Source organism: Galeopterus variegatus, unplaced genomic scaffold (genome assembly GCF_000696425.1).
Source record: "Galeopterus variegatus unplaced genomic scaffold, G_variegatus-3.0.2 Scaffold420, whole genome shotgun sequence".
Lineage (NCBI taxonomy): Eukaryota > Metazoa > Chordata > Mammalia > Dermoptera > Cynocephalidae > Galeopterus > Galeopterus variegatus.
The window spans coordinates 634102-652431 of NW_007726531.1; the positions used below are offsets into that span (position 1 = coordinate 634102).

The window sequence follows — 18330 nt, forward strand, 5'->3', positions numbered from 1 at the left end:
TTAGAATATGTTCTTGTCTTTGGAATCATATATCTATATAATAAATACACCTAATCTAAGAGGTAGAGCTGTTTGTTGATGCATTTTTATATCCTTTCTTTTGTAGTGTCCTGCTATAGACTATACTAGACATACACTTGATGGTGCTGCATGTCTTCTGAATAGCAATAAATATTTTCCCAGCAGGTAAGTAAAAATTTCAAACATGGTGTTAAACTTTTTGGATTTAACTTAAAAGATGGAAGATGGATATTTTAAAATTAAAATTAGCTTGCTGGTTAATGCATTATATTCTTTAATTTTTTTTTTTTTTTAATAACTGTTGTATATTTGGCTTGTTCAAATTATTCAAGTTTTGAAATTAGGGTTGTAGTTAAACAGCAGGACTTGGCTCCCAAGCTCACAGGCCAGTTCATTCTAAGACTAGTCCCTGCTAATGTGTGTCTGCTCTCTCATGCTTTAGAGTTGGGATATTTACATGCTTGCTCACTTGAATCTCTGTGACTGTCAGAGTCTGCCTCCCTTATACAGCATGCCTGAAGAGCAGACTTTTCTAAGTTGGACTGCTTGTTTTTAAAGAAGTCCTTATCCGGGGCCGGCCCGGTGGCGCACTCAGTAGATTGCAGCGCTTGTGAGTGTGGCGGTGCTCCCGCCGAGGGTTCGGATCCCATATAGAGACCGGTCTGCTCACTGGTTGAGCGCGGTGCGGGCATGACACCGAGGGTTGCGATCCCGTTGCCGGTCGCGGTACGGGCATGACACCGAGGGTTGCGATCCTGTTACCGGTCATGAAAAAAGACAAAAAGGAAAAAAAAAAATAAAGAAGTCCTTATCCTTGCCTATAGATTTTTAAATCTGGGAATAAGCTGTGCATGTAGTATATTATTGGTGAAGTTTGTGACTGGCCTTTTATTCTGTTAAGATATTTGTTACCAGGTGATGGATTTGGAGATTTTTTTCCCCACAAATATGATTAGCTTGAAAAAACTCATATAAAGTATGTAAAAAAAAAAAAAAATACTTTTTTCACCTCAATGTCCTATATATACATATTTATAAAAATAATATCAGAAATATGCAAACAATTTTGATTTCCCACCAAAAATATAAAGGAAAGAAAATTATCCAGTTCTGTGGAGCAAAAACAATAATTCCTTTAAGCAGTTTCAATCATCTCCAGTGGACAAAGTACTAATGTTGTAAACATATGTTTAGGTAAGTTTTGAGTTGTCAGGGATCTATTTTAACTGCATTAAACTTCAAAGTTTCAAAACTGTAATGTTGAATTTAACTTAGGCATTGTGGTTAGGTAGAAAAAGCACTGGCCCAGGAGTGAGAATTTGGGGGTTCCAGGCCTCCTAGAGGCACTTACTAGTACTGTGACCTTACACTAGGTACTTATTTTCCCTAGGTATCAATTTCCACACTTGTGAATTGAGAAGATTAGACTGTGTCATTTCTAAGATTCTATCCAGTTCAATGAACTTATGATTTCTTTTCTCTTTCTAGGGTTAGTATAAAGGAATCATCTGTAGCAAAACTAGGATCAGTATGCCGTAGGATTTACAGAATATTTTCACATGCTTATTTTCATCACCGGCAGATATTTGATGAATATGAAGTACGTATCTTTCACTAATTATTTTGATAAATTTTTATCAGAATGGTAGTAATATATGTTGATATTGTTTCTAGTTTTTTGGTTTGAGATAGTAAATTAAAATAACATGTTTTTCTTTCTCTCTACAGAATGAAACATTTTTGTGTCATCGGTTTACTAAATTTGTGATGAAATATAATTTGATGTCCAAGGATAACCTGATTGTACCAATTTTAGAAGAGGAAGTTCAGAATTCAATTTCTGGGGAAAGTGAAGCCTGAAGGGAATCATAGAAAAATGTACCTAATCACATAATTAACATTAATTATGTACTGTATATGTATCATTTTAGACACATCAATCATGTATCCATATTATAGCTTCTTTGTTTAGTATAGGTTTTTGTATGCTGCGTGTTGCCTTTTAAAATGGGAAATTCTTTTTAAGTTATTCATGAGCTGTGTATTCACCGGTGTGGCACTCAAGGTTTTTAAATAAGATTAGTATTGTCTGTTTATAATGCCTGTTAATAAAAGAATTTACAGTTTGGTAAATTGCTGCTAAACAATCATTGGATCACAGTCCTCATCAAATAAACCCATCTATGAAAGGATGAGTAAGCTTGAGTTTTCGCACAAGCCATTTGCTAAAGAGATAGTAATGTTTTCCTTTAGTTTTATCCCTGAGTATAGATATTCTAGAAAATTCTGTAGTACATAGTTTCATCTTAATTTTTCCAAAATAAAAGTGTTTTAAGATTCGGTTTATAGTTTTTGATATACATAAATGATTATGTGTATGTCCAAGTGTAAATGCAAATGAAGCATAAGTAACACTTAAATAATCTTACTGTGTTACATAAAGTATATTCTAGGCCAGCATACTTGGAAAGGATTTACCTTTCTGCAACAGTGGACTGTTGCATACAACATGATGATGATAATGGTAAGGCATGTAAATGATGTTCCTACTGGAAGCCTGCCCTGTCCCCTCTTTCTCATTTCCCTTAACCCTCTCCCCAGCCTACATTAGCTGGGAAGCTTTTCACCAGACTATGATTTAGTGGTGGCTTATACCTATTTATATTTGTGTTAATGGCTTACAGATTATACCTCATATTAGCAATTACACTACAGGAAAAATGTATTGGCAAAGGTTCTTGCTTATCTTTGTTTTGCAAAATTGTTCTAACTACTTAGAAAACAGTTCTTAGAATAGTTTGACTTGCCAATCTTTTTATCTAACCATCTAGGCAACATTAAAGTTGAAGAAATATTGTAGTATTTATTTTATACCCCTCTGCCCACAAAGTTTATGTTTGAATTATATGCACATGAGATTATTTGCAATAATTCAAAGAGTGTTGATGCATGATCATACATCTTTTTGACTTTGTCATAATTCAATGTCTTAAGAAGGATTCAAGTGCAAATTTAACAGTCTCCAAGAGTGTTGATGAATGGTCATACATCTTTTTGACTTTGTCGTAATTCAATGTCTTAAGAAGGATTCAAGTGCAAATTTAACAATCTTATAATCTATTGGATGCAGTTTTTAATAAAGCACTGGAGGTCTTATTGCCAAACTGGATGTAATGAGACACTAAGGGTGAAAAAATTGTACATGTAGTGAAGAAAATATTTAAATCAATATCTTGAACAGATGTAACAAACATGAGGAACTTCTTTTTCATTTTTTTTTTTTCCTTTTTGTCTTTTTTTTTTCGTGTCCGGCAACGGATCGCAACCCTCAGTGTCGCACCCGTACAGGACTGGGACCGGCAATGGGATCGCAACCCTCAGCGCAGCACCCACATCTCGCTCAGCCAGTGAGCAGGAACCGGTCTGTATGTGGGATCCGAACCCTCGGTGGGAGCGCCGTCGCGCTCTCAAGCGGCACACTGTAGCAGTGCGCCACCGGGCCGGCCCTCTTTTTCATTTTTTTTTTTTTTTTTTTCAAATATGACCGGTAAGGGGATCTCAACCCTTGGCTTGGTGTTGTCAGCACCACGCTCAGCCAGTGAGCAAACCGGCCATCCCTATATAGGATCCGAACCCGTGGCCTTGGTGTTATCAGCACCGCACTCTACCGAGTGAGCCACGGGCCGGCCTCTCTTTTTCATTTTAAAAGGGTTATTTTGAAATGAAGATGATAATGTATTCATCTTGATTGTTTATTCAAATTTGAGGGAATAGTTTATACCATATTATGAGACAAGTATGTATAGCAAAAATGTGGGAAATAGTAGCATACTGAAAGTGTGTGTGTGTGTACACATATACATATAGTTTATGCCTTTCCAAGCCTGCTAGTCTTTTTGGCAGTGCTTTTGAACAGTTCTGTCCCAGCAGCCACAGTCATTAATGTACCCCAATATACAACTATCTTTGAGAAGTTTTACGTTCACAGTGAAGGGAATGTTGACTTTGAAATTATGCATTTATATTAAGGTTGGTATAAACCAATGAGAATAGTAATTTTAAAACAAATTTGCTAAATATTGAGAGACTAAACTACTAAGTTAATAATTTATATATAGCAATGTAGCTATTCTCTCTTGATGATGTCTCAATGGATTCCTGTTGCTCGACTATTTTTTTTTTTTTTTTTTTGGTTTTTTTTTTTTTTTATTTTTCCAAGGGTTCCCTTTTCCCCGCTTTTTTTTTTTTTTTTTTTGGTTTTTTTTTTTTTTTATTTTTCCAAGGGTTCCCTTTTCCCCGCTTTTTTTTTTTTTTTTTTTGGTTTTTTTTTTTTTTTATTTTTCCAAGGGTTCCCTTTTCCCCGCTTTTTTTTTTTTTTTTTTTTTTTTTTTGGTTGCTTGACTATTTTCTTAGTGAACATTTGAACTAAGGTATTGATTGGGATTGGTGATCTGGCTACATGTTTTGAAACACATTTTGAGTAATATGGCTTAGTGTTAATGGAGAAATAAAATACATTTTTTTTCTTATTTCTTCTTCCATGTACTATATGTTTGGAATTGATAAAAAAAAAATCTACAAAAGAAAACATCAGTTTGTAGTCTTTCTTTTTATTCATATTGACATTTCACTAGGATTCCTTGCACTTTAAAGTTGATTCACTATACTACATAAGACCTAAATGAAGCAGTTCCTGTTTTTCCTTAATAATATGCAGAATTTTGAAAATATACATGTATGTGCGTAAGCAGTATTAAAAAAATTGAGACTGGCAAATAATTAATTTATAAAGTAAGTATTCTAAGAAGAGATGAAATAGAGAATTCACAGTTCTGTTCAAAAAGGAAGTTAGGCTCCACTGTTTGTTTGAATTACCCTGTATAGATCCAAAAGTTAAAATTAGATTTTTCTTTCTTTGAAGACCATATAGTCAACTCACTCTTTCTTCTATCATATCTGACAATGTAGCTAACTTTTTAATCATTTATGTTCCCATAAGAAACATAATTATTTTGAGTGTGTACATTTTCTTTTCTCTCACTTGAGGTGTTAAATTTGCATTTCTAGAAAAGTTTCTCTGTTAAATTCTTAATAACTTAATGCTTTTTAATATCAGAATAAAATTAGAAATCCATGATTCCATTGTTAGTAAGGACTGTTATGGTTATAGGGACATTTACTGACTGATGTCAAATTCATTGTAATAGAATTAATTTTTTCCATGGGTATTTCGCCCTCTTCTCTGTACGATGACATATTTTTGCTTCAAGGCTTCCTATAATTTTGTTTGAGCAGTTAAATTCTAAATTTTCCATACTTTATTTTGTGAATATTTCTTGAGAGTGCTAAAGGTTTCTTTGTGTAGTTCTTTCATACTATACAAATGTTTAGTAAAAGTAGTTGATTTTCATTTCTTGAAACAGCTAATTGTTAACTAAGCTGACAATACAGATGTATTCGTGCAATACATTTAGCAATTTATTTGAGTTGATCAAAAAATTCAAATCTGATTCCTGTAAAAATATGCTTTATTACTGTGGGGTACACTACAAAACCAGAAAACTACCAAGTGAATCCACTAGAGGACTAGATTACTCATCTAACAGGTTTAATGAGGAGCCTCACTTTTCATTTGTGTGACTTTTCTATTTACAGTTCTTTTTATAGTACACAAAGATTCATATCAAGTGTGAGAACCTAATGTAATTAAGCAAAGAGAATACTAAATTTTCATATTAACCTCAGTTCCCAAAAGATAAATACATTGACATACTGAATTTACTCATGATGATAGTATGTCAATTAAGTGATGATAATTGTAGGATTAATTGACATCAACCTTCAGATTAATAAGATATTTTTTAATGAAATCAGGATGTTTTCTTGATCTAGATTTCTTCTATAAACTTTGGTAAAAACAGTTTATAATTTCATAGATAGTGTATTTACCACTTTATTTTGGGTGGATCTTATGAGAGCCGTCTGTGTCATGTATAATAACTTAAAATCTTCACTTAAAAGTTGTAGTGTATGTTACAGGTTATAGTATTATCTGCCTTTTTTTGTGACAGTGTCAAAGGAACATGCTCATAAAATATGCTTTATGTAAGATAATTTCCTACATCTGTACAGGTATTTGCTGATTTCAAATATATTTGGTTTTCCTTAGTAACATTTTTTACAAGAAAATGTTAGTTTTAAAAAAATGCTTTATACCTTTTTCTAAAAGTAAGAGGTTAAGTCAAGTAGGAATGACAGGATTCTATCCGTGTATTTTCCTCTGCCTCTCAGAGATAGATTGAAGGGAGTCCATTATGGAACAAGGGAACCACAGAGATGAGGAAATAGGTATAGTCATTGTTCCACTAGCAAATGAGATACCCCTTCACCCAATTCCAATAATTCAATAGTATCTTTTTGACTTTTGGGGATAAGTCTCTACATACCTGCCTTAAAAGCTGTCATTATGGGTTTTTTTTTTCCTAAAAGACGACTGGTAAGGGGATCTTAACCCTTGACTTGGTGTCGTCAGCACTATGCTCTCCCAAGTGAACTAACCAGCCATCCCTATATAGGGATCTGAACCCTTGGCCTTGGTGTTATTAGCACCGCACTCTCCTAAGTGAGCCACGGGCTGGCCCTGTCATTGTGTTTTTAAAACCAGGTATTTATAGAGAGAAAGAAATTATGCTTGCCTTGATTTTCATAATATTTAAACAACTTGAGGGGAATCAGAAAAGTTCCAACAGGTCTATACTGTTTTGGTTGCTTACAAAGTGAGTGTCGTGGTCCACGTCATGGCAGAGTCCTAAAGGAGTCAGCTTGGGCTGCCCTCTCCGAGCTGGCAGGGCCGCTGGAGGGAGAGCTGTTGGCAAGGCCACAGCTACGAGCACTTGCTGCAACCAGAAGGACTGCCTGCCTCGGCTTTGTGGCTTTTGCCTTCTCTTTCAATATTTTGGTTAGCGTGGCAGTTCTCTAAATTCCTAAAAGATTATAAAAATAACACAAATAATTATGTAGTCATTGAACTAAACATTCCCACAGAGGATCTGAGTAAATTGGACAATTCAAAATCATCCCCTTATGATAAATTGACCACACCAACATATGTTCCAAAAGCCTGCTCATGACTAAATATGAGCTGCAGCCTAATGTAAGTTGGCAAACATCATTTACTGGAGGTTATATTAATGGCAAGAGAATGGTTGGCATTAATGAGGAATTATGATTGGGACAAATTAAGTATATGGGAATGAAACTGTAGAACCCCCTTTACTTGGTGGTGTCCAGTTTTAAATAAATCATTAAGAATTAGATATTGGGATGCTGCGCGCAAGGACACTTTAACATTTAGATCAAGATTACAGGGCCACAACAAATGCATAACCTTAAAATGTGCATGATAATGCTGCTCAAATATCCGCTGTTCTTTTTACATTTGGCTCCCATCCTGTTAACAGGGTGGATCTTAACCACAGTTTGCTAACCAGAGAAAGGTCACAAGGTAACTTCAAGACAATGAAGGGATGGTTTGAATCTGATAAACCTGATTCCAGGAAAAAGCACGAGTTGATCACCTGAGACCTGCTGACCTCTAAAAAAGTATCCTCCCTGCTTTATGGACCATTGATTTAAGCTTGCTGATACAATAAAAATAATACCCAAAACCCCCCTGCAGAGAAAAATCTAAATAAAAGGCATTGTCTCATGCTCTACTGGGCTCCAGCTGCAACAGGCTGACAGCCGGCAGAGAGAGAACGTGCATATTGATGCATTGAGGTCTCTGTCTGTGTTTGTTATTTTCGCCGACCCTCCCTCTCCCTTTTTGGGTACCCACAACTCGACTGGAGCTGTTCTCCGGGAAGTGAGGATGCTGCCATTGCAGAATTTCCAAACACATCTCATGTTGGGCCTTTAAAAAACTAACACCACCTTAAAGTGACATTACAAGTGGATTAACGTGGCAGCCTAAGACCGCGCCGGGAGAAAGCAGGGTGGGAGTGTCTGCGGGAACCTTGCCTTAGCCCTTATTGGCCGCACTTGTGAACACTGCGTAATTGCAATAGCTAGGTATTGAGACAGGATGCATGCCCTTAACCCTTAAGCTGATTGGAGGATGTAAAAAACCTGCCTTTGCCATTTACCTTTAAAAGCCAATGCTTGTGTGTTAATAAACGGAACTGCTTGACAGAACCCCCACTGCGTCTGAGTGTCCTTTACCTGGGCTGGTTTGGGGCCGGTGGTGTGCTCACCTCTTTTCACGCCTCTCTTCCCCTGTCTCCTTCAAAAGGTGACTGGAGGGAAAGAGGAATCCCGGGCTGTTCACTCGCCCACTGAAAGGAATGAGGCTAGGGCTGTACAGGTCGGCTGCTGGCAGCAGACCCAACAATCTCAGATGGATATTGGGTGGGTATAGAGGAGATTGGTATTTAGTTTTTCTTTTCTCAAAAAATAAGTATGCTCCATGCTGGCTGGTCTGGGGTCTTTAGGGCACTTAGTAGAGATAGTAGTTTTTTTGCCATTAGGTTTGTGCAGTCTTGTTTAGCATATTCTAGACTAAGGAAGATGTTTTTCTGTTTGGGGGCACTACAACTGCTTGAATCCAGCCTTTGTATTGCTACTCTTGACTCACTAGTGTTTGCTTTATTTTGAAAACTAAATCTAAAACAAGAGTTGGCAACCTTTTCTTAGCACAACTAAAAGGGCTTAGTTGTGCTGTTGTTATTTAACAGATCCCAAGGAGAGGATAGGAAAACGTATTTAGAGGTAGAAAAGGAAATTTATAGGTGATTGAGTTATTTCCCTCTTCTTGTCCTTTTGTTTTACAGATTAAAAAACAAACACACCAACAAAGCAAGGCCTCAGAAATGAAATGATTTTCCAGAACTCCACAGTTAGATAGCGACAGAGTTGGGGCCTCAAATTTCTGAAAGGTGTGGAAGTAATGACAGAGAAGATATAGAAAGGAGAAAAGTTCATTGGTACCTGACAAGCCAGCATCCCCTCCCATATGACTTCTCAGTAGTACTACTATTATAAAGATGCACCTTCAGGTAATCTCAATTCTTAAAACACCAAGTTAAGCTGCATTTTATCTAGATCCTATGATCCCAACAGTAAATGATGAGATTTTCTAGTTGGACCCAAAAGTGCTTCTTGGAGCCACAGCTTAACATAGCAGTCATTGTCTGAGTCTCTGGAAGTAGGTTAGTGTTTGGGAGTTGTGTGAAATCTTTTCATCCACTAGAGTATTTGGTACAGCAGCATGTAGTATACTAAATAGTAGGGATGTTTGAGGACTTACAAAACCCCTGATTTACTTCCAGGGCATATCTTAGTCACTACTGTGAATTTGACTGATTATAAAGCAGCCCCTTCTCCTGCTTACAATTCTAATTAAAAATAGGCCAGTCATCAATTGGCAAAAATCCCATCTGCCTTTAGCTTTCACCGGCTAATTTATAAGTATGCCAGAAGCTTCACAATGTACCCATTCTTCCCCAGGGCTTCCCGTACAGCCTAGCGCTAACTTGATAATTTTTTTACGTTGGACCCAAGTGGGCTTCTGTGAGTCAGAATTGTACACTGCAGTTAGTTATCACTCGGCCTTTGCCCTCTCTGTTTATGCATCAAGCGATTTAATATAAATTATGAAATTTCAAATCATTTTCCTGTAAAAATTCAGTCTATGATAATCTAGATTTAGTTGAGTGAATAAATCAAATTGTAAACTTAACACAGATGACATATTTCATGAATGGTTTCTCTTAAAAGAAGCCTTTCCCGGGCCGGCCCGGTGGCGCAATGGATAGTGCTCCACTTGGGAAGCGCGGCAGTGCTGCCGCCCAAGGGTTCGGATCCCACATACAGACCGGTTCCCGCTCACTGGCTGAGCGAGGCGCGGGAGCAACACCGAGGGTTGCAATCGTCCCCGGTCCGGTACGGGGGCAACACTGAGGGTTGCGATCCGTTGCTGGACACGGAAAAAGACAAAAGACAAAAAAAAAAAAGAAGAAGCCTTTCCCTTGATAAGAATATATTTTCACCTGTCTAGATAGAAATGTAAATGAAGCATTTTAAAGACTGTATTTGTGATCTTGGAAACAAATTAGGAAATAAATTTTAGATAACAACATAAATTTTATGTAAACAAAACAGCTTTCTGGAAGCTAGAACAGACTACTGGAGGAGAAATAATATGTGATGTTTGTGACTTCAGAAGGAAACAAGTAAGTTATGAAAAAGTGCATCTTTATAGGTTTTCAATTTCTAAGTAAATTTGGAAGGTCTACAACTTACAGTTTTTCAATTCTACACCTTAATGTTACTTTATGAAATCCTGTGTCTGTAAAGTTACAAAATTTCACTGAACAACATAAGTTGTATTTTATAATATAATAATGGCTTATATTGTCTTATCATGCCTAGTTAAAGAGGCTGTAAGTCTTGGCAACAACCTCTATTAAAATATCCTTTTTGCTTATTCACATTGACAAGCTTTTTCTAAGCTGTATTCACAACCTGTCTATTTAGTAATCAATTTTCCTTTAGTGTTGTATTTATGTATAGTTATTCTGAACATCTGAACATGGATAAATGTTAATATAACAGGATTTATAATAACTAGTGATGATTTGGGAGAATAGGGAGGAGAGGGTTTTCTTTTTTTTTTTCCTTTTTGTCTTTTTTCGTGACCAGCAGTGGATCGCAACCCTTGGTGTTGCGCCCACACCTCGCTCAGCCAGTGAGCGGCTGGTCTGTATGTGGGATCCAAACCCTTGGTGGGAGCGCCGCCGTGCTCCCAAGCAGCGCACTGTAGCAGTGCGCCACCGGGTCGGCCCGGGAGGAGAGAGTTTTCAAGCATTGCTTAGGGCAGGGGTCATGTATTATGGTGCATGGCAAAATGAGCTCATTAGTTGGTGTAGGGAATTATGGATGGAATAAATGGGGTTCACTATTTCTGGATATGATGTTAACTTTTAAGGCAAGGGTAGAAACTAATCCTTATAATTTTTATTAAATACCACTTCCCAGATATAGAGTAATCACTGTAGGAAGAACCCATCAGTACTGAGGAAAGCTCACATTTAGCAGGATAGTAAGTAGAATATGACCATATCAATGGTGTCACATTTCTGAGGCGTTTGGAGAGGCCACAGTCTGTGAAGTGGGGTGTTAAGTGTCAGGAGAGGCCTCTTGAGAGTGTGCCACTGCAGCTGTCAAGGCCCTCCAGATGCAAGGCATCATTTCCTCTGCCAATCCTCAAATTCCACTGATTTGCAAGTAAAGATTCAAGGGCTCACCTGTACCCTCAAGCATGTTACATACTTATGCAGAAATAAAAATTATTACTCAGGTAGAATCAAAATGGATCATGAAAAAGGGCCAAGATGGGTGGCATGGAAATGTAGTGGGGCAGTGAGAGGGAAGCTGGAGGACAACGTACAGAAATGGATTCAATGTACTTGTTCTCTTGATCTACAGAAGAATTTTCCATCCTTGTAAGTTCCCAATTGCCTGCTCTCTCCCAATACCTGTGACACCCTATCTCCCGAAAAAGATATCTCTGTTCCCTAATCTCAGGTCCTGAGTTGCAGCAGAGAAGCCCATCAGTGCCATGCCTAGTGGAGCCATGAGAGTGAGACCACCATGGGGACCCCAGACTTGTGGAGCTACCAGTGTGCAATGTCAGCCAGTGGGAGCTAAAGCATCACCTGAGACTAGGAAAGACACAGGAGTGGAACTGCCCGAGGACTTGGGGACCCAACCCCTGCACCAGTGTGCAGAAGACATTGAACATGGAGTCAAGATACATGATTTGCCAGCTTTGAGATTTAATGCCTGCCCTGCTGGGTTTCAGACTTGTTTGGGACCTGTTACACCTTTCTTTGGGCCTATTTCTCTCTCCCTTTTGGAATGGGAATATGTACCCTATGCTTGCCCCACCATTGTATCTTGGAAGTAGATAACTTGTAAATTTACAGACGGGAAATTGAGACTTTGGATTTTTGAGTTGAAACAAGTTAAGACTTTGGGAACGAAATGAATGTATTAGTATGTGAAAAGGACATGAGTAATGGGGGGCCAGGGGCAGAATGCCTTGGTTTGAATATCCCCCCAAAACTTAGTCCCCTCTGTGACAGTGTAAAGAGGGCGGGAAATCCGATTATGGTAATTGAGAGGTGGGGCCTTGAAGAGGTGATTAGTTTGCAGGACCGCACCACAGTGAATGGATTGAAAATGGTGGTCACGTGTGTGGTTTGGAGGGCTTTCAAAGGAGAGTGAAAGAGGAGACTGGTCTCTCTCTGCTCTGCCATTTTGCCGTGTGACACCCTGCCCTCACTGTTGCCATCACCAAGGCCTTCACCAAATGTGCTCTCTGCACTTTGAACTTCCAGCCTTTGAAACAATAAGCAATAAATTTTTCTTTATAAATTACCTAGTTCCAGGTATTTTGTTATAAGCAACAGAAACGGACTAATACACTATTTACGCAATCTTTTTCTTTGTGGCTTCTGGCTTCTGAATTATGCTTTAAATATTTGCTCATATTGTTGGAATGAGCAGGAATGAAGACATGTTGGGACCTAAAACCACATGGGCTCTCAAATATTTTTAAAAGACGCAGTTTTTTTCTTGGCATGCAGGTTATTTGATATTTTGGACCTTGGTTAACAGGGCAAGATGACATTATTTACATGAATGTAAAGTTGTTTTCTAGCCTGCCCGGAGCTGCAGACTTGCACGTACTATCCAGACACTGGGAAACCCAGGAAGACATCAGTAAAGCTGTGCTGATTCCACCCCTCCAGCAGGACCCTGAGACAACAACAAGGACAGGAGCAGAAACGAGATGAGTCTTGGCAAGACCTTGTACCGGGCCCCTTGTACATCCCCGCCCCCTGCTTTTCATTTCCCACGTTCCATTCCCTCAACCCCTTCTTTAAAAACCCCTCAGTAAACCTGAGACTTTTTTTTTTTTTTTCCTTTTTGTCTTTTTTTTTCGTGACCGGCTACGGGATCGCAACCCTCGGTGTCGCGCCTGCACCGCGCTCAACCAGTGAGCGGACCGGTCTCTATATGGGATCCGAACCCTTGGCAGGAGTGCCGCCGCGCTCCCAAGTGCCGCACTCTACCGAGTGCGCCACCGGGCCGGCCCAAACCTGAGACTTTGAGATGGCTTTAGACTGACAATTCTCCTTCAGGACTACCAGAGAGATGGGCCAGCCTCACATCTCTCCTTAGGTCACTGCTATTCCTGAGTAAAAGCCGACTTCCATTTTTGCCAACATTTGGCTTTTGTTGTTTGTTTTTCTGTCTGAGGGCAGGCAGCTAGACCTGTGAGTTTGATATCAATTCTGTGGAGCTTCAGTCAAGAGCTGACTGTGCCCTGTAACAATATATGATTGCAGTATTTTTAAAGTTTTGTTTTTTACATTTAAATTTTTAATTCATCTGGGAGGTATTTCGAATAAGGAGTGAAACTCATTCATTTTAACTTGGGTTCCTGGCAGTAGCTCTTTACATGAAGAGGAGGAAAGAAAGGGAGAAAAGTACATAGAATATCAGGCTGCAGTTGTATTGTAAAGCTGGAAATTTAAAAAAATAAAATCCTAACTAATACTTTTATTTATTGATAGCTGTATGGGGGTCTGAACCCTTCACTTTGGTGTTATAACACCACACTCTAACCAACTGAGCTAACAGCTAGCCCCTAACTAATACTTTTAGAAGGAGTTAAAAAAGGAGAAAAATCTTGAGACCCATGTTTTCCCAGAAGAACAAATTCAAAAGGATGGCATGTGGTTAATGAACTAATGCTTAATTTATGAATTATGAATTATGCTTAATGTTTTTGAAATGTTAAAAACTACTTTTTGTATGTATGGTATAAACATTAAATTATGACACTAGTCTGGGAAAGAAAAGGAAATGTAAATAAAACATCCAGATTTGGTGTGTTTCAGTTTTATGTTAATTACTGAAACAGAAAGATATGCTTTTCTCTTGCTTTAAGAAATAAAAAATTATTTTGCTAACTGATAGGTTCTGAACATAACCGGTGCCATTTTAGGCAGGCCAAGCACAAAATGGCCCCAACCCTTCATCGCTTCCCTTTACAAGAAACCTCATGATTTCTGAGAAACAGAAACCCTTTTGCTTCCGCAAGGGCGCAGTTCTCCACCCTGGTCACATAGCTTCCGCATTAGCCTAATGCCCCTCCTAGATTGTATCAGCCGGCCCTTGGTGCTCTATATAAGCTCTACCACCCCCACACCTGGTAGATTCTTTTCTTTTCTTTTTTTTTTTCCTAAAGATGACCGGTAAGGGGATCTTAACCCTTGAGTTGGTGTTGTCAGCACCACGCTCTCCCAAGTGAGCCAACTGGCCATCCTTATATGGGATCTGAACCCATGGCCTTGGTGTTAGCAGCACCACACTCTCCCGAGTGAGACAGGGGCCAGCCTGATTCTTTTCCTTTAATAAAGCTTGATTGGTACCTGGTGTTTCGGCTCACTTTCTTTCACTGACCACATCTCTTACAATGATGTAAGTGGTTCTCTTTTTGAAACTTTAACATATGGAAAACAACTCTGTCCCTGAGGATTAGTATGCCCATTACGACACAAAGTAAATAAGACGTGTGGTATTTAGTAGTTTTTTGTAGAACCGCCAAAGAAATTCTTCCATTAGAGAGCCAGAACTTCAGGTTTCCCAGATGCCTATTTGGGTGGGTCTTGGCCAGCCCAAGCCAGGGGCCAGGTCTCCTAAGGGCTCACAGAGAACAATGATTAGGTGGAAGAGCGGGATGAGCCCTTGACTGAAACTTGTATGATTGATTCAAATTTTCTTTCCATGCAGTCAAGTCTAATAATTCCCCTAGCTGTTTTATTTAGTGATTCCATTTTTACTTTTTTTTTGGCAGCTGGCTGGTATGGGGATCTGAACCTGTTACCTTGGAACTGTCAAAGAATAAAATTACAACAAATTTAGTCGAAGATCTCAGTTGTTTTTGTTGTGATTTTAGAATCAGGCAACATGTTATTCATGAAATAGAATAAGTGTTCCCAATGAGCCAAGCAGAGGAGGTTGGGTTTATAGATAGAAAAAGGCTAACAAAAAGCAGAAACTAAGAACAAAAAGCAGATTGGTCATTTCAAAGTTCTTTTCCTTGTAAGGTGGGGACAGGAAGACAGAATAATAGAAAAATAACATGAGGTTACTTCAGACTATCTCTTTTGCGTAAGGATTAAATCAGAGGGAACTTCATTATTGTACCTATTGAAAATTTAAACTGGCCTGTTTGTGAAATTGGCTTTTATCTTTCTCCTGACTTCTTGGAAGTTCAGATCACAGCCTAAGTGACATGGAACTTAGCAGGGGTGACTCCATTTTGATTTTCAGTTTGGTCTTTTGGGACCTAGTGCAGGAACTTAGTCCAAAACAGTGGCCTCCTATAATTTTCATCTAACCGTATTATAACACTATGCTGTAACCAACTTCCATTTCTTACTGGTTTTCTTCATTCACCTTTTTTGCCTTAATGCATCCTTTGGAACTTCTTTTGCTGCAATAGAAATAATGTTTGGCAGGGAAATTATATAGTAGGTGAAGGAAGTAAAAAAAAAGTATTCTCACATTACTAGAACTGATTTTCCTTTGAATGGCTCTCTAGATACTGCAACAATAACAACTAAATGTGGCAGATGCTGTATTTGTGCAATCCTCAATATAGCCCCATAAAATAGATACTATCATTCTCATTTTAACAGATAAAGTAAATCTCAGAGAGGTTCAGCAACTTGCCCAAGACGACACAACTGATAGAGTGGAGAAACCAAAGACAAGGACATCTGGTCTATCATCACCTCCGAAGTATGTTCCTGGGTGGCGATCTCCTTTTTCATTTGTCCTTATGGCTATTTTTCCTATTTCCGAAATGTGGGCTTTGCTTCATTCTTTTTCTTTTACTGGTAGGAATGGCCAATCACATTGTCCTTCTTGCATTTCTTCCTTATCAATCAACAGTATTGGGTAGGTTTTCCAATGAGTGTCTTGCCATCCTGGCAACCTCACTGTGGCCGGATGGTTTGTGAGGGAGCAATAAAGGAGCAGATATGAGAGGAGCTTCTGAGTTCAGTTCTCTTTTAACATCGATTTGTAGACAGTTCGGTAGCAGTCAGGAAAGCTCTGATAGATTAATCAATACTTTGTATTATCTATTGGATTCCCTCTATAGCTTGAATGATTCCTAATTAAATGCTAAGAATAGAGAGGGACAAAGGAGAGATACTATTCTGAGTTGGAGAATCTAATCCCTTTTCGGTGATAAGGGGACTTGGAATCAAGCAAGGTTCTGAATTCTAGTTTCTCCCCTTCAAAGCTGTGTGTCATTAGCAATGTACTTAAACTTTCTGGGCCTCAGTTTCTCCATCTGTGAACAGGGATAAATCCAACCTTAGGTGGTTATTTTGAGGATGAAACAGCACATGTGAAAGCTCATGGAAATAGTAGCCACTCAATAGTTTTACCTTCCTTCCTTCCTTCCTTCCTTCCTTCCTTCCTTCCTTCCTTCCTTCCTTCCTTTATGGCTTAACATCTTTTTTTTTTCCTGAAATTTTAGAAGATTTATTAAAAATATTCTATAGCATTTTAGATATTCTTAAGGGTCCTATTAACATGCTGTAAGAATCATAGGTAGAATAAGCAGGATCCTCAACTAAATTGGTAGAGAAGATAAGCTTTAACTAGCCATGATACCAGATGTCCATCTCTACATGAGATGCAGGACCAACATCTTCTAAGTCATGTTTGCTCCTTTAAAGTAAACATGATCGGGGGCCACTATTTGTAGTAAATATGTGTCATGTTTCCAGCTGACTGGCATCTTTTAATTAAGTGTGCTGTGTTTGGGGAATCTTGAGCCTGATGAGTTCTGCCCACCCAGAACCCAGAACACTCACATTCTGCATTCTCTGCATTCTGTAGAACCCAGAATACTCATTCCCAAGCTAGAGCACGGGCTCACCCATGTGAGACTCAGATTTATAGAGTCATGAGAGGAAGAAAGCCGCACAAAGGACAATCATTTAACTGGCAAGAATGGCAGCAGAAATATTTGAGTTTTGGGGGTGTTAAGGTCTCATAAAAAGTTGCAGCTGTAGATTGGAAAGTTGGATTCCTGGCAGTGCTTGATGCAGCTAATGGGCTTGTTCTCCTGTGTAGGTTTGCACATTGTTCCTGGAAGCTTAGCAGTGAGCTTGCTTCTCTAGCCCTTCCAACAATTCTGTGAATTCCCAATAAGTATTTTTAAATTAAGGTATAATTTACATGTACTAAAATAAAGCTATCTTAAGTGTGTATTTCAATGCATTTTGACAATTTTATACACCTGATGGAGTTTGGATGTGTTGTCCCCTTCAAAACTCATGTGGAAATTTGATCTCCAATGTGGCAGTGTTGGAAACTGATTGGGTCATGGGGGTGGATCCCTCATGAATGGATTAATGCTCTCCCTGGGGGAAGATGGGTAGTGAGTGAGTTCTCGCTCAATTAGTTCCCACGAGAGCTGATTGTTTAAAGGACCCCAGCACCTCCTCTCTCTCTCTTGCTTCCTCTCACCATGTGATCTGCTTGTACCCCCTGGCTGCTGCCACTTTCTTCCATGAGTAGAAGCAGCCTGAGGCCTGTGCCAGATGCAGCTGTCCCAGAATCATAAGCCAAACAAACCTCTTTTCTTTATAAATTACCGAGTCTCAGGTATTCTGTTATAGCAACACAAACGGACTAAAACAAATACCTGTGTTACTTCCAACCGAATAAAGATATACAATAGTTCTATCACCCCAAGTTCCCCCATGTGCTTTTGCAGTCAACAACCCCGCCCCCCACACTCCCACAGGCAGCTGCTAATCCGATTTCCATCATTATAGATTAGTTTTATCTTCTCAAATCCGTAAATTATGTCAAATTTGGGAAGTTTTCAGCCATTAGTTCTTCCAGTCCTTTTCCAGCCCCGTTCTCTTTCTTCAGTCCTTCCACCAGAACTTGAATGACTTGAGCATTAAATCTTCTTTTGCTGTTTGTTATTGTCCCAGGTCCTGAATGTTATTGTCCCAGGTCCTGAAGGTCTATTTTTTTATTATTATTATTATTTTTTGTCTGTTTTCTTCTGTTGTTCAGACTGGGTAATTTCTATTATTCTATTTTCCAGTGCATAGATTTCTTTTGTCCCTTCCAATCTGCTGTTGAGCCCACCCACTGAGATTTTTATTTTCATTACTGTATTTTTCAGTTCTAAAATTTCCG

At 38.7% G+C, this 18330-nt stretch overlaps 1 protein-coding gene across 2 annotated transcripts in view; it reads left to right on the top strand.

The window, feature by feature from the left end:
• The window catches only part of LOC103587115 (MOB-like protein phocein), a 38181-nt gene extending 35971 nt beyond the window's left edge, over positions 1–2210 (top strand). For both annotated transcript variants that reach the window (XM_008568530.1, XM_008568529.1), the window contains 3 exons: positions 107–186; positions 1510–1621; positions 1750–2210. In XM_008568530.1, coding sequence (XP_008566752.1) covers positions 107–186; positions 1510–1621; positions 1750–1881 — 324 coding nt within the window. In that variant the 3' untranslated portion in view covers positions 1882–2210. The remainder of the gene's footprint in view (positions 1–106; positions 187–1509; positions 1622–1749) is intronic.
• The last annotated feature ends 16120 nt before the right edge of the window (positions 2211–18330 follow it).